The 17,727-nt window shown below is 39.4% G+C and overlaps 1 protein-coding gene across 1 annotated transcript in view; it reads right to left on the reverse strand.

Annotated features, from left to right (window-relative positions):
- Positions 1-4,411, reverse strand: part of rapgefl1 (Rap guanine nucleotide exchange factor (GEF)-like 1) — a 51,147-nt gene extending 46,736 nt beyond the window's left edge. Inside the window, exons 1-2 of the mRNA XM_053613123.1 lie at positions 3,763-4,411; positions 3,212-3,648 (exon numbers count right to left, since the gene is read on the reverse strand). Of these exons, the coding sequence (XP_053469098.1) occupies positions 3,212-3,648; positions 3,763-3,785 (460 nt within the window). The 5' untranslated portion in view covers positions 3,786-4,411. The remainder of the gene's footprint in view (positions 1-3,211; positions 3,649-3,762) is intronic.
- Positions 4,412-17,727: the final 13,316 nt, after the last annotated feature.

The raw sequence follows: 17,727 nt of genomic DNA on the forward strand, positions 1-17,727 counted from the left end.
GCAATCATTTTATCATTAACCCCTTAAAGAGCAACTCCATTGAGAGTGTCATCTTTTACCACATCCCTGTGTTTAAATACCATCTGCATCAATGAATAATAGTGTTTTTATTGCCTTGCGAGGTTTTTTTTTTCTTCAGTTATGCAATAATACGATGCAAATAGTACAACACAGACTCATCTAACCAGCAGCAGCGGATCAACAGTGCAAATGTCAGAGGTGTTTCAAGCAATTTGTAATGACTGTTCATGCCAACTAAAGGGGGTTGACCACCCAAGTACTTCTCCGCTACGGGTTTGATTCAGCACCTGAAATATGGCACCTCGTTCAATACGCAGTATACAGCAACATGGAAGCAAAAAGGAAAGGCCCTGCTAGAACCCTGATGCGATCTGTAGCTGCAATTTTTTTTTTAAAAAAGATGACAAAATTCACAAACGACCGTGCCAAAAGCGCAAACTATGACTAAACAAATAATAAAAATTCACTGCCTTGGATGACCAGCTGTTCTCGGTTGTCGAGGAAGTACTGAGCCGTGTTAAACAGAGCGCAGTCATTTTCAAATTTAGATGGACAATTCAGCCCTACGGTTTGCTGCATAAAAAAATTACTTTTTTTTTCAGTTTTATACAGAGTCCATATGTGAAGAAAATGTATATTTGAATGCTTTTGCATTCGCTCACAAAACGTTTGCAAACCCCCCCCGCCGGGAAACTCTGACTTGTCTCATCATTTTTTGCGTTCTCTCACAAAGATATGTGCATTCTCTTGCATTTTCTTTTTTGTGTTTTTTCTCTTGCAAAATTTTTGCGTCCTCCTGTCCATGAGTTCATACAAACAGTACTCCGGGTTTAAATTCTCGCTGGCAGCAGGGCAGTGGTTCAGACCACTCAAATGATGCTGTGCAAATACAAGAGCACGCATCACGCAGAACGCGAAAGGTTTTATGAGAGGGCACAAAATTTTCTCGGGAGAACGCAAAAAAAAAATATTGCGAGAGAATGCAAGTTTCTTTGCAAGAAAGCGCTAAAAAAAAATTCTGAATGAACGCAAAGTTTCTTGGGGGAACGGAAAAGCATCGAAATATACATTTTCTTCCCATCTCGTATTGATTCAATCACCATGGGGCTCTGTAGTTTTCACCCCAATGTGTCATATATGTTATCACTAGTTTAACTAATGCTTTAAAAAAATTTAAAAAGCATAGAAAACAAATGATTATGCAACAGTAAAATAGAAAAACCCATCCGATAATCAGTGCTCAGTCTAGACTGCTTTGTTTTAACTTCAGTTTCGGTCAACATTATTCACTTTGGTGCAGTATACCAAATGGCCGAGAGACATAGAGCCAGAGTTTTACATTCCTAGCAAGTATCTTGACGTGACCTGACAAACATGTCGACAGCGCACACATGACAGTCTAGATCAAAGCATGCGTTCAGAAGGTCCACAGGAGCCTCCAGAGAATGTGCTTATTGGAAAATTCCAACACATGATCACTCTATTTTGAGTTCCTAGCTTTTACAAGTGCAGTGAACACAAGTCAGTTTCAACAGCTACCATTTGGAGAATAATTCTATCCAGAGAACTGCTGTGTGTCTCAGCAAAATACATGCCCCTGTTGCATCGATTTTCTCCTTTGATGTCTCACATATGTATGTATAAGCAAGTGCAATAACACAGTGTACCACCGGAAACTACTTATTGTTCCTCGATACACGCAGCCCCTTTCCCACAGACAGGCCCGCATGCACGGCCATCATTCACAGGGTCCTGCTGTTTCCATGGTTACGTCTTCATAACACTTCACTGCACATGTGCATTTGGTGCTGCAGTACCACAACCGACGAGGATCAGCACTGGCAAATCATTACTGATTTAGTTCAAGTAATTGTGGAATGAACATGTTTACACACTTAGATAGATGGATGATACGTGAGGTAAAGCTTTACTGGCACACAGACAGCTTTAACGGGAACATCAACCTGGAAAACACCCGAGATATATATCGCCCGCATGACAAGCAAAATTCCCTCCTCCACCATAGACAAATCGGTTTGCAGACAGGAAAGCCCCAGCTAAAAACAAAACTCTGCCTGCAATCCCTGTCCAAAACATTCAGTAGCGTCATTTCCCATCCAAAGCAAATATTTGGTACTTCAGCACATCATTCCCAGTGAAGTGCCAGCTAAGCTGCATCGCAACTGAAGCTAATTAAAACATGATTTTCACAACCTTGTACATGACTAAACTCTTGTGATGCAGCCAGTAACATGACCTAGGTGTCAAAATAAATAAATAACACCACACTAGGTGTCGTCTTGTTTTTCCCCCCCACTCAGTCTTGTAGTTACTCTAAATTATTAGCTTTGCAAAGGAAACCGAGCAACGTGGAGTTAAAGCAGTTACATGTAGGGATGCATAGATCTGATACCGAGTACCGGTATCAGGACTGATGTTGGCCTGAAATGCTGGGTCCTTATGAAGTCGGTTTTGACAAATTTCAGATCCAACCCATTGCTGTGAACATGTGAGATATGTGGAACAAACTGCCCTTTAAAACACCCCCGTCGCACCTCTGATGTTCCGCATAGCTTCACGTATCACAGCGTCAGTGGATAGTCGGAGTATTGTTTTGGAAATGAAGAGAGTGGAATCAGTGCATCCCTAGTAGTTTTCCATATCCAGTGAGGCTTGCATGTGAACTCCAGTGTTGTTATGTAACCTCCTGAGTAGTATAGTGCTGCAGTGAGGAATTAGAATTTGCCCCAAGAGCTTGCAAACACACTCAGGATGTACTTAGTCTGGCCTTTCGCATCAAATCAGATGTTAATCTGTGTTAAACCTGAGGTCTGTTTTGGCAGACTGGTCATGAAGGGGAAATGACACAACGTCCAAAACCGCCTTAACGTTACTACAGCACACAATTAGTGCAGCAATATATTACATTTTATATACTAATTGCCTGTGCGATTTTAATCGTGAGAAGATAGCTCTCGCTTTCTCTTGCATGTCACTTGTACAAAAACAAGCCTTGACAGGTGAGTTCAGGGAGTCTTGAAATACCGGGGATTTTGCTACGTCACCTGCGCTGCGGTTCTCGCAGTAGTAGTTGGAATAATGGGCATGGTGTTTTTCTTTTAATTATTATTACTATTATTATTATTATTATTATTATTAATTATTCATTTGTTTCATGACTGGGCCGTACCTGTGCAGTTGCCGTACCGCTTCCCCGCCACGCTGTCCAGCAGCGCGAGCGCCAGGTTCTCCGGTGTGTCGGCAGGAAGCGGGGTCCAGCCGGTGTCCAGGCTCGCCTCGGAGCTCTGCTCGTCACTGGACAGAGACGGGCTCCGGATATCAGTAGCGGCGGCCGACGGCCAACACGGTGCCTCCTCGGTCTCGGGGCTGAAGACGTCGCCGCGCGCCGGGCCGCCCTCGGGCGAGCTCTCGCGGAAGAAGGGTACGACGCGCGAGAGGCTGGCGCGCCGCCGAGCCGCGCTCGTGCCCGCCGTCGCCTTCTCTCCTCCGAAACCACCGGCCCGAGTCAGCGCGTTCGTCTGCTTCTTAAGGAACTTCTCTAGAGGCTTCATTCCAGCCGGCATTTTGATGAAGGTAGCACGTATAAGAGCCTTGCGTCGATCCTGACTGATAACGAATACAGCAATACGGGCAGTGAGAATAAAAGCGCGCGCGCTTACATTGTAGCTCAGTTACCGTGAAACAAGCAAAACAAAACAAAAAAACGTAAATGCTGCTCACACTCCCTGTTGCAATTGGGTCATGAAAACGCAGCCATCAGTGAATCTTGCTTGACAGATTAGTAAAGTCTCAGACCGTGCACTATGACTGAAAGAGATCCGCGCGCGAGTCAGGAGCACGGAGTCGGAATGGTGCTGAGGGCCGGTTGCTCCCTCCCTGTCTTGTCCTCTGCAGTCGTGCAGGTCGTGTCGGAGAGGCGGGCAATTCTCACTCACTGCATATAAACCCAACACATGACATGCTCAAGCATAGTTTAAAAAAAAAATACTAATAATAATAATCAAACGTATTCTCCGTGAAATGCAGATGAAGCGCGTGCGAGATAGCACGGCGCCGTTTTCCTGTCGGGATGCAGAAGGGTGACACAAACGCTCGTGCTGTGTCTGTGGGTGAACGGGTTACACCGCCTTAATCAAGCAGGGCTCCGATGCACGAGAATAGATTCGACAAAGCTCCTGTACACGTCTTGCGCATAGCTTTTTCTCCTCTCAGTCCTCCTCGATGTGAAGACGGCGTACTAAAACACGGCGCTTTCTCTCGTGCCTACACGCAGTATACACACCCAACGGAGGTGTGTGTTCGTGTGTTGTAAAGGCGACAGCAGATCCCGTTTCATTCCTCCTCCTCTGCGGTTGTACGGAGGAGCTTCTGTTTGCTTGGACTCTCCCCCAACCGTCAAACTGCGAACACGTGATTGACCACGTGACCGCGAGCGCGCGGAACAGGTAAAAGACCGCGTTTAAAGGCCCTGTCAATCTACTTTCCTAATTAGCTTATTGCAATTAACCTTATAGTAAAGAAGCGTTGTGTAGTCGCTGAATTTACCACTACAAAAACAAAACGAACAATGTTGGTCTTCTCAGTTGAGATAGTCCTGAATGCCTTTTTTTCTCCTAAGGGCCAGTTTGAATTGTGCGGAATTTAGGGCTGCAACTAACGATTATTTTCATAATGATTAGTTGGCCGATTATTTTTTCAATTAATCGATTAAACGGATGGGGCAGGGCAAACCTTCAGTACCAATTTTTTTTCATTTATCTAAAATTACATCCACAAACTGAGTGTTACAAATATAAACTTCAGACTAAAACTTTACACACAGACACACATCAGAATATATATTATTTTTATAACTGTAGTTTAATTCAGTGCCATTAAAAATGCATAAATACTTATATTATATATATATATATTTACACTATGAGTAAAATATATAATATAATAGTATATATGCATTACTTTTTATGGATGCACAAAAAGCACTGAATTAAACTCCAGTCCTAAATTAATAATAAAAACTCTTTCACTGCACCTTGTGGTTTCTGTTACTCACTGCCTTTAGGAATATTATTTTACATGTGTTTACTTTTGATCATAATGTTTTAATTAGACATTACAGATCTTACTCGCGCTCCATCTCTGTATCAGCGCGTCTACACTGCGTGTGAGGAGCAACACGGCCTCGTTACTAATAGATCACTTCCGTTATAATAAAGAACATAAGTTACACTGATACAGCATATAATGTCAATAAACTTAAATTCAACTAAACCTTTCAAGCAACTCGCAACAGCATCACTGTCGTGCTCGTGCTACACAAACTCCACTTTATAAAGTTTATAAATCTTTTCTGTGGTGTTTAATAAAAAATGCTCCACTGCCTTAGAGGACTTGGAGGTCGCACATTTTCTTCCTCGGTCACTTGACGATTTCACCTCCGTCTGTTTTCAGAACAGAAGTAACGTAATGAGTAAATCTCACGCAGACCAACTAATCGGTAATGAGATTCGTTGACAATGATATTCATAATCGATTATTATCGGTTTTATCGATTAGTTGTTGCAGCTCTAGCGGAATTGCATTTGGAAGAGGTGACATCAGGTTCATCAGAGTTTACATTGGATTAAGGTTAGCTCACCATTTTACCCCAGTCACCAGAAATTAAAATGGCTTCTTGCTCACACAAAAAGCCACTAAGTAAAACTGCACCCTCTAGTAGAAATATAAGCATTTTATCAGTCCGTCCGGGATTTTACGATCACAGAAATTAACGCAAAGTCAAGCAAAATCTGCAATATTCAGAGGAGCTTGCAGTTTTTCAAAATTACCGCAGATCTTCCACAGATTTGGGACAATATGCATCATTTGACATCATCACAACGCCATTCATCCCTCTTAGTTTCATGTGCGTCGAACGTGAGTACAGCTAAAGGGACTCAATTCTACGAAAAAATGCAAAACAATTTTGTGCAACTGCAATTTCACCAATTCATGTAGTTTTCTGCAAAAAAAAAAAAAATCGCACAAAATACGCCGCAAGTTGCATCACAGGGTGCACGGTGGCTTAGTGGTTAGCATGTTTTCCTCACACCTCTGTGGTTTGGAGATTGATTCCCGCCTCTGCCCTGTGTGTGGAGTTTGCATGTTCTGAGGTTTCCTCAGAGGTTTACTCCAGTTTCCTCCCCCAGTCCAAAGACATGGGCTGTAGTCTGAGTGGCATTTCCAAATTATTTGTAGTGTGTGATTGTGCCCTGTGATGGGTTGGGACTCTGTCCAGGGTGTCCCCTGCCTTGTGCCCCAAGTTCCCTGCAGCGTTTTTGGCTGCAACGAACACAAAAAATTCCATGAAATCCTGTTCGGACTGTTTTATATACACTGTTTTTGTGTAGTAGATTATGTGTGGTAATGGGGAAGTGTATTTCCCTGTGTTTTAAATGAGAATTAACAGAGATAATCATGCACTTAGTATTGTAAAAAGTAGCCCTCTATATGGCCAAAAAGTTTGTGGACACCTGACCATCACACCCACATGCTTTTTGAATACTGCATTCCAGATTTTGTCCCCCCTTTGCTGCTGTTATAATAACCTCCAATCTTTTGGAAAAGCTTTCCACTAGATTCTGGAGCATGGCTGGATTGGGTGGAGGGTTAGGGTTAGGGTTAGCCTGATGTTGGGTGAGGAGGTCTGGTGTGCAGTCGGAGTTCCAGTTCGTCCCAAAAGTGTTCAGTGGGGTTGAGGTCAGGGGTTTGAGTGCAGACCACTCGAGTTCTTCCACTCCAACCATGGCAATCGACATCTTCGTGGACTTTGCTTTGCGCACAGGGGCATTGTAATGCTGGAACAGGTTTGGGCTCGACCCCTTAGTTCCAGTGAAGGGAAACTGTAATGCTACAGTATACAATGACATCCTATACAATAGTGTTCTTCCAGCTTTGCAGGAACAGTTTGATGCATATGGGTGTGATGGTCAGGTGTCCACAAACATTTGGCCATATAGTGTATTTTTACCTATTTATAAATTGTACATCTTATTCATATGTAGTCATGCTGAAAAGTCCAGACTACATTTTCTGTAAAATCTCACAATGTTATAAATGGAAGAATGTTAACAACAAAATTAATCTAATGCCAAGCTGTTGACTACATTCTTAATGAGTCTGCCATGTAATAGTAGACAGTTAAATGTGAGGACATTAAAGCTCAATTTAAAGCATTTTAAAACAGATGCAATAAGCAGACTGCTCCTGCACAGTGGCAGTGCTGTGATCTGTTGATACATAGCAGTTACCTACATATACACAAACCAAAATTACATGAATTTTGAACGAAGAAATATGTGTGAAATACACCCACACACCAGCAAACTTGTTTGACTTGCAATTTGTGTAAAAAAAAAAAACACTCCATCCAACATTCTTAGAAGCTTTCTAACAGTAGCACTGTGATAAGTGGTTTACATTGCCAGGGCGATACCACTTTCAATCAGTATGTGATCTGACATACCTACAAAGTTTTGATCGGGTAGACAATAGGGAAATTTGTAGCTTTTAGTTATAATTAAAACTTAGTTAGGGGTATATATTTCTGAACACTACTATTACTAAATGCTTAGCAAATGACAGTCTGTTTAGGTATCACAAAGAGTTTAAAACTTTAAAACTGTGTTGTTCAGGACTTTAAATTCCCAACAACACCCATATATGGAAACAGATAGAGTTAGACAAAGTTCAGAACCAAAGTACCCAGAGGAAACCACCAAAGCATGGGGAGAACATGCGGTATTCAGACCTCCAGCCCATGGAGGTGTGAGGCAAACATTCTAACCACTAAGCCACCATGTCCCCGCAGGTAACTAAACAATATTACATAAAAATTTAAATATGTACTGTATTACATTACATTACAATGTATTTCAATGATTGGGTGGATGTAGGCTTGTTCTCCTATTCAATTGAGTATTATTATTAAATGAATATTATTTGAATTTAAATAATATTTTAACATGTAACAAAATTAGTTTTCCATAGACAGATAAATGATGACAATAATAAATGTTTAATTTTAAGATCAAGTATAGGCACAAGTACCTATTCAAGATGAAAGTCAGGTTTTAAAATCTTTTTTTAGCCTTACAATAAGAGACTTTTACTTATATTTTCATTGCTGATTTGTGCAGATAGTTCAAACTTCACACATTATAATTGACAATATCATGGAGATGTTGAATATGTTGCAGCTGTCGTCTTGTTACATATGTACACATGACTCCTTTTCTGTTTAATTAGAAGATCTTTTTGTTAACTATTGAGAGACAATGTAATGTGATGCGGAATCAGTTCCATGATCCACGAACACATTCATTGCACACAGATATGCTTGTGTAATAAGATCTATAGTCAGGAGAACTTTCTGTGAAACCTGTCATTATTCGCAGCTGGCCCAGCTGGAGGATTCCAAAAATGGATTAATAATGATGTAGTTACGTCACTGGATCTAACGCCTGTTGCACGGTCAAACAGTCAGCTGCCTAATAACTGTGAGCAGCTAGGAAGTGTAACCTGATAATTGGTGTTTGGTTTCTACCTCAACTCCTGTCATCATTGAAGGCTTCTTTGGAAACTGATAGGTTTCACATTTACAGAGTAAAACCCCTAATTAAATGTCATAGACACTGTGTGTGATGGCCATGTTATATTGATTTAAATACTAAGAAACTGCTAAAGTATTTGGGTCAGTAAGAGTAACAGTCGTATTTATGACTGTCTGGGTCAAGCGTACATCATCAGTTTTCATTTAAATGGAGTTATGTAATAACTGAATGGAAAAAGATCACACCCGAAACTTCTAGTTAACTTATTTCTCCTTTTCTTTTCTCATTCCTCGGTTTTTGCCCATAACACCTCCCTGTCACCTCCTTACTTTTATGCCTGTGTCTGTTGAGTGGGATTCGAGCCTGGCTGTCTAACATGAACCTGAATCCACCCAGTTCTCCCAGTTTGCATTTCCTCAATCAGTACCTACACCACTGTCACCTGAAGATGTATTCTTAACTTGTTAATATTTATTTAGGAAAAAAGGTTGCAGTTTCTCAAATCAGGTTATATCACAGAGCTATTTAATTAATTTATTGATAATTTATTCATTTAATTTCAAATCTGATTTGTCAAAGGTGTTGATTCATTTTCTGTTATGGCGTGACTCCCGGATGTAACACAACATTAATTGTAACTTTAAGCAGATTAAACAGTATGACTTGTTCTCTCATAAGTAACATTTGTAATTATTGGCAAAATGCTGAGGAACAAAACACTTTGGGACATGCTGTTATAGGGAAATCAACTTTGAAGTTGATAACGCATCTCACCAACCTGTTGTTGCTTTCCATTCCAGCAGCATGACTTCTCTCTTACAGGGGATTAGAATTCATTGAGCATCCTCACAGCTATCACAGAGTCACTTGGAACTCAGCTCAATTAAAACTATGAGCAAAGATGTGCAAGATAACTGCAGGCCAACAATTACTGTAAGCTCGCAGTTATGTATAACTGTATGACTGTATGTATAACTCTGTATAGCTGTAATAATGCAATAATAGAAATGTATTTGTGTTCAAATCTTTGTTGTACACAGGGAGAAAACTCTTCTGAGTGCTTAATGGCTTTCGTGTGGCATTTGTTATACTGATAATCTGACTAAAAAATCTGACCAAACAAAATAAACGTCACTTGCTTGATGTATGTATTCGATTTAAGACAGGAAGTATGCAAATTCCTGTCAGAGCTTTTTTAACCATCCTATTATGTTATGGGTCAATTTGACCCATTTCCACATTTGAGATGTCTGAAATACTGATTAATATCTTTTTTTCTCTTTGAAATGTTTTGACTTTCCTTATTTAGGGTCATGCAAATATTTCTTCTTATGAATGGGTGTGTGAGTGTGTATGTGATTGTGCCCTGCAATGGACTAGAACCCTGTCCAGGGTGTACCCCGCCCTGTGCCCGATGCTCCATGGGATAGGCTCCAGGTTCCCCGTAACCCTGAAAAGGAGTAAGCGGTATAAGATGGATGGATAGATGGATTTCTTCTTATGGCTTGTTTCAGACAAGCCATAATAAAGGTTGACTGTTTTAAGCTGTTCTTTGCTGTTTTGTGTGTATTTAAACTGTGGAAGTCATTTTGACCCAATAACATAATGGATGTAACTTTTTTACCCAACATAATAGGAGGGTTAATGACGCATTCAAATCTACTGTACTTTATGAAGTAAGCTGTAGAAATGCCAGATGTACATAGGTAACTGTGTTTCTTTACTGCACTTAACTGTCATTTAGGATGTACTCATTATACAGTGCTAAAGATGTAGGCTTTTGACACAACATTTTTTAAGTATCATTTTTTTCTGTACTTTTTCCACAATGTTTGTCCATGGGCTTTTGCCCTGATGCTGCAAGTTCACTGTAAGAAAACCAGTAGTTAATGATATTCTTGAGATGAATTTGGAATTAACACTGTCTTTCTAACTGATTGCCCAAACATTGTGTTAAATATTTAGACCTCCTTTTCTGAGAATTCCCCTCCATCACCATGGAAATAATGCTGACACCATGACGTAGGAAGGTGTTGCACAGCACCCCTAGTCTGCAGACGACCGCTGGTTACTGTGCTAAAATAAGCCTGTGCTGTGGTTTCATTTTCAACACACCCGTCCCCACATATACGCTCTCTCACTCTTGCTTTTGCACATGATTCACTTCTCTTTTCTAATAGTTTGTTCCATTTTGTTAGCCGTATCATAGACTAACACTAATTCATTCTTTAAGATGGCACTTATATCACTTTTCTACCAAACCCGACTAACCAAAAATGCTTGCTGTCAGTCACAGTGTATGTACAGTAGTTCACTCAGAGAATTCTCTGTCATGTGTCCTGTGTCAAATGCCTTTAGGTCATATTCTTTGGCACTTAAAATACAATAACAAGATTGTGAGAAGTTGTGATTGTAGTGTTACAGTTCCAAGTAATAGCAGCAATATTATTTTTCTCAGTGTGCCATTCCAGCCATCAGAAGAGCGCTATATGGCATTCAGCAAGTAATCATCAATTACTTAATTATTTACTATATTTGTGAAATAATAGCACTTTCAAAATGCTTACACAATAAGATTAAAAACACCTACAATTCCTAAAATTTTAATATACCAAAGGAAAATTATAAAACTAACAAATGCACCAGCTCAATGCAATAGCCAAAGTATTGCTCTGGTAAATAAGCTTGTTTATATACTGTAGGTTTTAATATACTGTATTGTTTTATCACTATAAGAAAAAGTACCATAAGTACTATAAGAATAAGTGCTGCTTATTCCATTTGTTCATCGTTAAATTGCTATACGTTTTCCTGTGTATACTGTATAAGTGTCAACTCTACTGTAGCATGTTACAACTGGCCTTTACTTTTGAATCCTACAGATGGACCCTTTAGAGTTCTCACTATGTAGCCTTAAGAGGGAGTAGGACAAAGTCATGGACACTTCAAAATGGACCACACTCTATGATTGTGTTCTAGTCTTATTATTTCTAGTCTATAGTAAAGCTTTCTTGTCTTGGTAAATGTTTGCCGTAAGTCTGCTCTTTTGCAGAATGAAATTCTACTAGCCCTCAGTTTCAAAATTGCTTGCCACATCCTTTGCAATCTAAGAAATGTGGAGCGTTCTACTGTACTATTTCTCTGACATTGTGTATTCATACTGCATATTTGTGATGTTCTAGTGGGTTGTCTTCAATCAGATAACTGCTCTTTGGTCAGTTAGAAATACCCATTACACCATCCACACTCAGGCTTATCTCACTCTGGAAACTACACTTGACATTTTACAGAAAGGGCATTTGATTTATCACACTGTAGGTGTTATTGTAGGTACTTAAGCTGAACAGTGCTTTTGGGGTTTTATATGAAACTCGGGTATCCTGACGTCAAACAACTAGACCAGAGAGTCTGAAAACATCTTCCTCCCACTTTTGATGGTTTTCATTGGGAGAATTTATTGGGTTGGTCTTAATGATCTCCCACTGCCCATGAGTAATGACTGTGAGTAATTAATTCCATTTTAGAGGTGGTGGTCATGTAGATCTCAATCTAAAGGAAAACAAGTCAGTAGCGCTTTACACATCACTGAGCCGTTGTCTTGGCTGTTGCGTAACGTTATCTCAGCCTGTACTGAACGTGACTCTTGCTGATGTGTATGTGTGGCAAATGAGACCTCCCCACTCCACCCACACACACACCGAGATGACGCACAACCTTACCATGGCCCTGGAGTGACAAGCTGGAGTATGCATCTGTAGTGAAAACACACACACACACATATCCCCTGCTGTCACAATGCTATGCCTTTTACGCCATGCCAGTCACCAAAACATGCTCACAGTCATTGTATCAACAATACAGCTAGACATATATAAGGGGGTGGAACTAACAAAACAAATTGGATTTGGTAAGAACCCCTGTTTAGAAAAACTGGGTTGAAAGTGATTTCTTAATTCAGAGTGATTATAACAGTGCACATTTTAGAACGCACATATTAAGCCATGTTTATCGTTTATTACCATGTTCTGGTGTTATGATTTATATCCAGGACCACCAGGATTTTGTGAAATCAAGCACGATATTCTGAGGAGCTTGCAATTTATCAAAATGACTGCAGATTTGGGCCAAGACGCATCATGTAACGTCATTACAACACACGTTCAGTCAAACCCCTCTTTGATTCACGTACGTTTAACAGCTAAAAGGTTCCATTTACTAACAAACATCACTGTGAAAGACAATTCAAGTAGTTTTCCAAAAAAAAAAGCACAAAAACAAATTTTGTTAAAAAGCAACAGCAAAATCAAGCATTTTTTAGCTGCAACAATTACAACTCTGCAAATTGACCACCATTTGGACAAAAGCACCATTAACACACATTTTGGTCATGCATAAGAAAGAGACAGAGAAAGAAAGAAAGAAATGTGAATTGAATAGACATTTTCACACAGAAAGATTCATTTTCACACAAAGGTCTGAATAATTTTTGTGAACCCTGTGCCATTTATTATTTAAGGAAGCTTTTTTTTTTTTTTTTTTTTTTTTTTTACTTCTGCATAATTCATTATGGAAAATTGTTACTTAAAGATGACTCATACATAGCTATTTTGTCTGAAAATAGATAGTTTACTCAAGTCAAATTTTCTTACTTATCAATGGTAATGGTGGGTTTTAGGTTTTAGGTCAAGAATGATAAATAATGAAAGACAGAACAGGTGGAAAGTGATCAATCTTTACTCTTTTTTAGCAAATCATCTATGAACTGATTAACTCAAATGACTTAGAAATTATTTTTTAATTGACTTGCATTTTTACCAAATCCGACTCATTGCTGTTACTTTTATCCCACATTGGTGCACAGCTTTCAACATTACTATACTGAACAGATGTCCCCATTTATTTACATTTATTTTTAGTTATACTCAGGCATTCTGAACTGAGCATGAAAAGATCAAAAGACGATTGAAAGAATAACCGAATGTGCATTTTGAGAACAGAATTTGTGTCCACACCCCATAGTTTTGATGCACACGGTAACTGGTCAAACATAATGAAGGTAAAACAGTGCTTTATCTACTCGTCTCTGTACTTTTCAGCTGTTTGTCATTGGCCTTTTTGTTGTGGTGTAGTCTTTGTAGAGTTGCAAGTCTTTTGAGGCTTTCTTTCCCATCTCTTGTTATTAACTGTTAACAAGTGCAGCTGTACTCTGAATACACTACATATGCCAGCCATTTCTTTAGCAAGATGTTTAAAGTAGCTGCTTCTGTTATGTGGATGACCAATGCTCTTACAAAATCCAGTTAAAGAGGCATTTGGGGAAAAAATCTTTTTCAATATGTTTACTGCTGCTTTTGTTAGGTTCGGTCAATGTGCTGTGCCCCTGATTAAATTCAGTTAAAGAGGCATTTGGTTAAATTGAAGCTCTTGCAGATAGAAAATGAACTACGGTAACATGACAGGGACAATTCATGACCCTACGAAGCTCTGTGAACCTTCATTAGCCAGAAGAGTTAATCTTCATTAATTGGCAAACTAGCTAACCTTCCATCTGCTCACTAACTGGACAAGCCCATCTAAAAATCTCCACAACATTGACACAACTGTATCTCATAAAATCTAAACAACTTTCATACAACCCCATCTCATAAAATCTATACAACACTGACACAACCGCATCTCATAAAATCTACACAACATTGACACAACCGCATCTCATAAAATCTACACAACATTGACACAACCGCATCTCATAAAATCTACACAACATTGACACAATCGCATCTCATAAAATCTACACAATATTGACACAACCACATCTCATAAAATCTACACAACATTGACACAACCGCATCTCATAAAATCTACATATCATTGACACAACCGCATCTCATAAAATCTACACAACATTGACACAAACCCATCTCATAAAATCTACACAACATTGACACAAACCCATCTCATAAAATCTACACAACATTGACACAACCGCATCTCATAAAATGTACACAACCTTGACACAACCGCATCTCATAAAATCTACACAAAATCTACACAATCGCATCTCATAAAATCTACACAACATTGACACAACCGCATCTCATAAAATGTACACAAAATTCACAAAACCACATCTCATAAAATCTACACAACATTGACACAACCACATCTCATAAAATCTACACAACACTGACACAACCACATCTCATAAAATCTACACAACACTGACACAACCACATCTTATAAAATCTACACAACATTCACACAACCCCATCTCAGAAAATAAAATAAAATAAACTGGACAGTTGAAGGTAGGAAAAATGTCACCTGGTCTTTTCCCAATCTTTCGGTAAGCCTGTGCCACCGCAGCCTCAGATTCCTATTCCTGGCTGACAGGATTGGAAGCCGATGTGGTCTTTTGCTGTTGTAGTCCATCTGCCTCAAGCTTGGGAGATGCTTTTCTGCTCACCACAGTTGTAAAGTGTGGTTATTTGAGTCACCGTAGCTTTCCTGTCAGCTCAAACCAATCTAGCAATTCTCCTCTGACTCTCATGAACTGGGCATTTCCACCCACAGAACTGCCACTTATTGGATATTTTTATATGTTTCACACCATTCTCTACAGACTGTTGTGTGTGAAAATCCCAGGTGATCAGCCATTTCTGAAATACTCAAACCAGCTTATCTGGCGCCAACAACCATGCCATAGTCAAAGTTAATGAGAGCAGATTTGTTCTCCATTCTGATGTTTGATGTGAACATTACCTGAAGCTCTCGACCTGTAGCTGCTTGATTTTATTGCTCCCCCACCTCACAACCGGCCGTTTAAATAATTCCATGAATGAGCAGGTGGTGTTCCTAATAAAGTGGTTGGTGAGTAAGGTATTTGTAATATTGTGTGTATTAAAAATGAACTATTGCAGTACTCTTTAAAGCATATATATATATATATATATATATATATATATATATATATATATATATATATATATATATACACACACTTTATATATACTTTATATATGCACTTTATAAAAGGGTTTATAAAATGTCCTGACCACGCATCATGCATCACCCATATGCAACCACACATCAATCCAGAAGCCACTCTCTTACACATGCAGACAGAGAAAAATGACTTGGGCCTTGGTGTTGCTTTCAGCATCAGTGTTCTGTTTTCATTTATGTGTGTGTGTGTGTGTGTGTGTGTGTGTGTGTGTGTGCGCGTGCTGTTCTGCTCATAAGGAGATTACTTTTAACACTTCAAACAGACTCAGCTTTCAGCACTGTGATGTATGGAGTTCTCACCCCCATCTCTGACACCCACATTCACAGCACAAGCCAAACACATTATACTTACAGCTCAGAGAAATCCTCAAAAACAGAAACATTGCTCCCTATACCTCATGTGTTCTAGCCCTAGACTATTCATTTATTTATTTATTTGAAAGTACTTAAACTGGATTATGTTTCAACGTCATCCTGGGGTGTATCATATAATTCAGCCCAGTGTCGCTTCAGAAGTGTCATCACTAATTGGTTGGCTGATGGATGTCTTAATATAGGCTCTATTAGGGAAAGACTTGAACCATATGGGATCTTCTCATTTACAGGCAGACAGACTAGTCTACAGACACAAAGTCGTCTGCAGTGCTCAGACAATAATGATAGATAAATGAAAAAACAGTGAATAAAAGGGAAACACGTAATAGTGGGGGAAAGAGGAGGTTAACTCACTCAGGTTCTTGGTTTTCTTGTGAAAAGATCCAGATATTTTCAAGATTTGTCAAAATTTGAAAACGTTTAAACTTTGCAGCTGTTTCATTCAGTTTTGTGAACAGTATTTAACTATTTTGCGTCATGCAAGCTTCATTACTAGAGAAAATACGGGAACATCTAAAGACAACAGATATATAAGATACCTTATACCCCATTGCTGTTGAATGCTCGATTCTGATTAGGCAGAAGATGTTAATAAACTTTCACATGGCTTGTATAGTTGTTTCAGCTGCAAGATTTACATTAATGCGTTCTTTGAATACATCATTGTTTCTATAGTAACAACTTACACAACGAACTGTATGGTAGATGCTCCAATGACTGTTATGAATTGCTAAAAGTGTGAAATTATTGATATGGTGAAGCTTTCAGTGAAGAGATGTTTATTTAGCATTTTTGGAATGAGTGTCTAGTGTCATGATGCTTTGTACAAGTTATTTTTCACTTACTAAATGGTTTCAGATCCCCATACAAAATGTAATGTAAGACAAGGAAACACCATTTTTAAATATCAAAGAAATATATAGATGTTTGTTTCAACATCTATATATCCCATGTGAAAAACGTAACCCTAACCCCCTAAACATAATAACTGGTTGTGTGACCTTTAGCAGCAACAACTGCAATTAAATGCTTCCAGTAACTGGAGATCAGTCTTTCACTTTGCCGCGGAGGAATTTTGGCCCGCTCTTCTTTGTAGGATTGCTTTCATTCAGCCACATTGGTGGGCTTTCAAGCATGAACTGCCTGTTTAAGGTCCTGCCACAGCATCTCAATTGGGTATGAGAAGTTGATACGGCACAGGGACAGTTGAACCCCCACTCGCTCACTGCTGGGGCTTGAACCCCCCGACCTTCAGATCAGTAACCCAGAGCCTTAACTGTTGAGCCACCACTATGCTACGATATTCTCCTTCAGGATTTTCTGGTAGACAGCAGAATTCATGGTTCCCTCAATTACGGCAAGTCACCCAGACCAAGAAGCAGCAATGTATCCCCATACCATCACACTACCTCCACCATGTTTGACTGTTGGTATGACGTTATTATTGTGGAATGCTGTATTAGCTTTACGGCAGATGTACTCATGTCTTCCAAAGAGTTCTACTTTAGACTCGTCAATCCACAAAACATTATCCTAAAAGGCTTGGGGTCATCAAGGTGTTCTTTGAAAAATTTGAGACAAGTGTTTAGTTTATGCTCCTCTTGGTTAGCAGTGTTTTTTTCCTTGTAACTCTGCCATGGATGCTATTTTTGCCCAGTCTCTTTCTAATGATGGAATCTTGACTGCTGACCTCATCTGAGGCAAGTAGTAATTG

This window comes from Ictalurus furcatus, chromosome 2 (genome assembly GCF_023375685.1).
Source record: "Ictalurus furcatus strain D&B chromosome 2, Billie_1.0, whole genome shotgun sequence".
In the NCBI taxonomy this organism is placed as follows: Eukaryota; Metazoa; Chordata; class Actinopteri; order Siluriformes; family Ictaluridae; genus Ictalurus; species Ictalurus furcatus.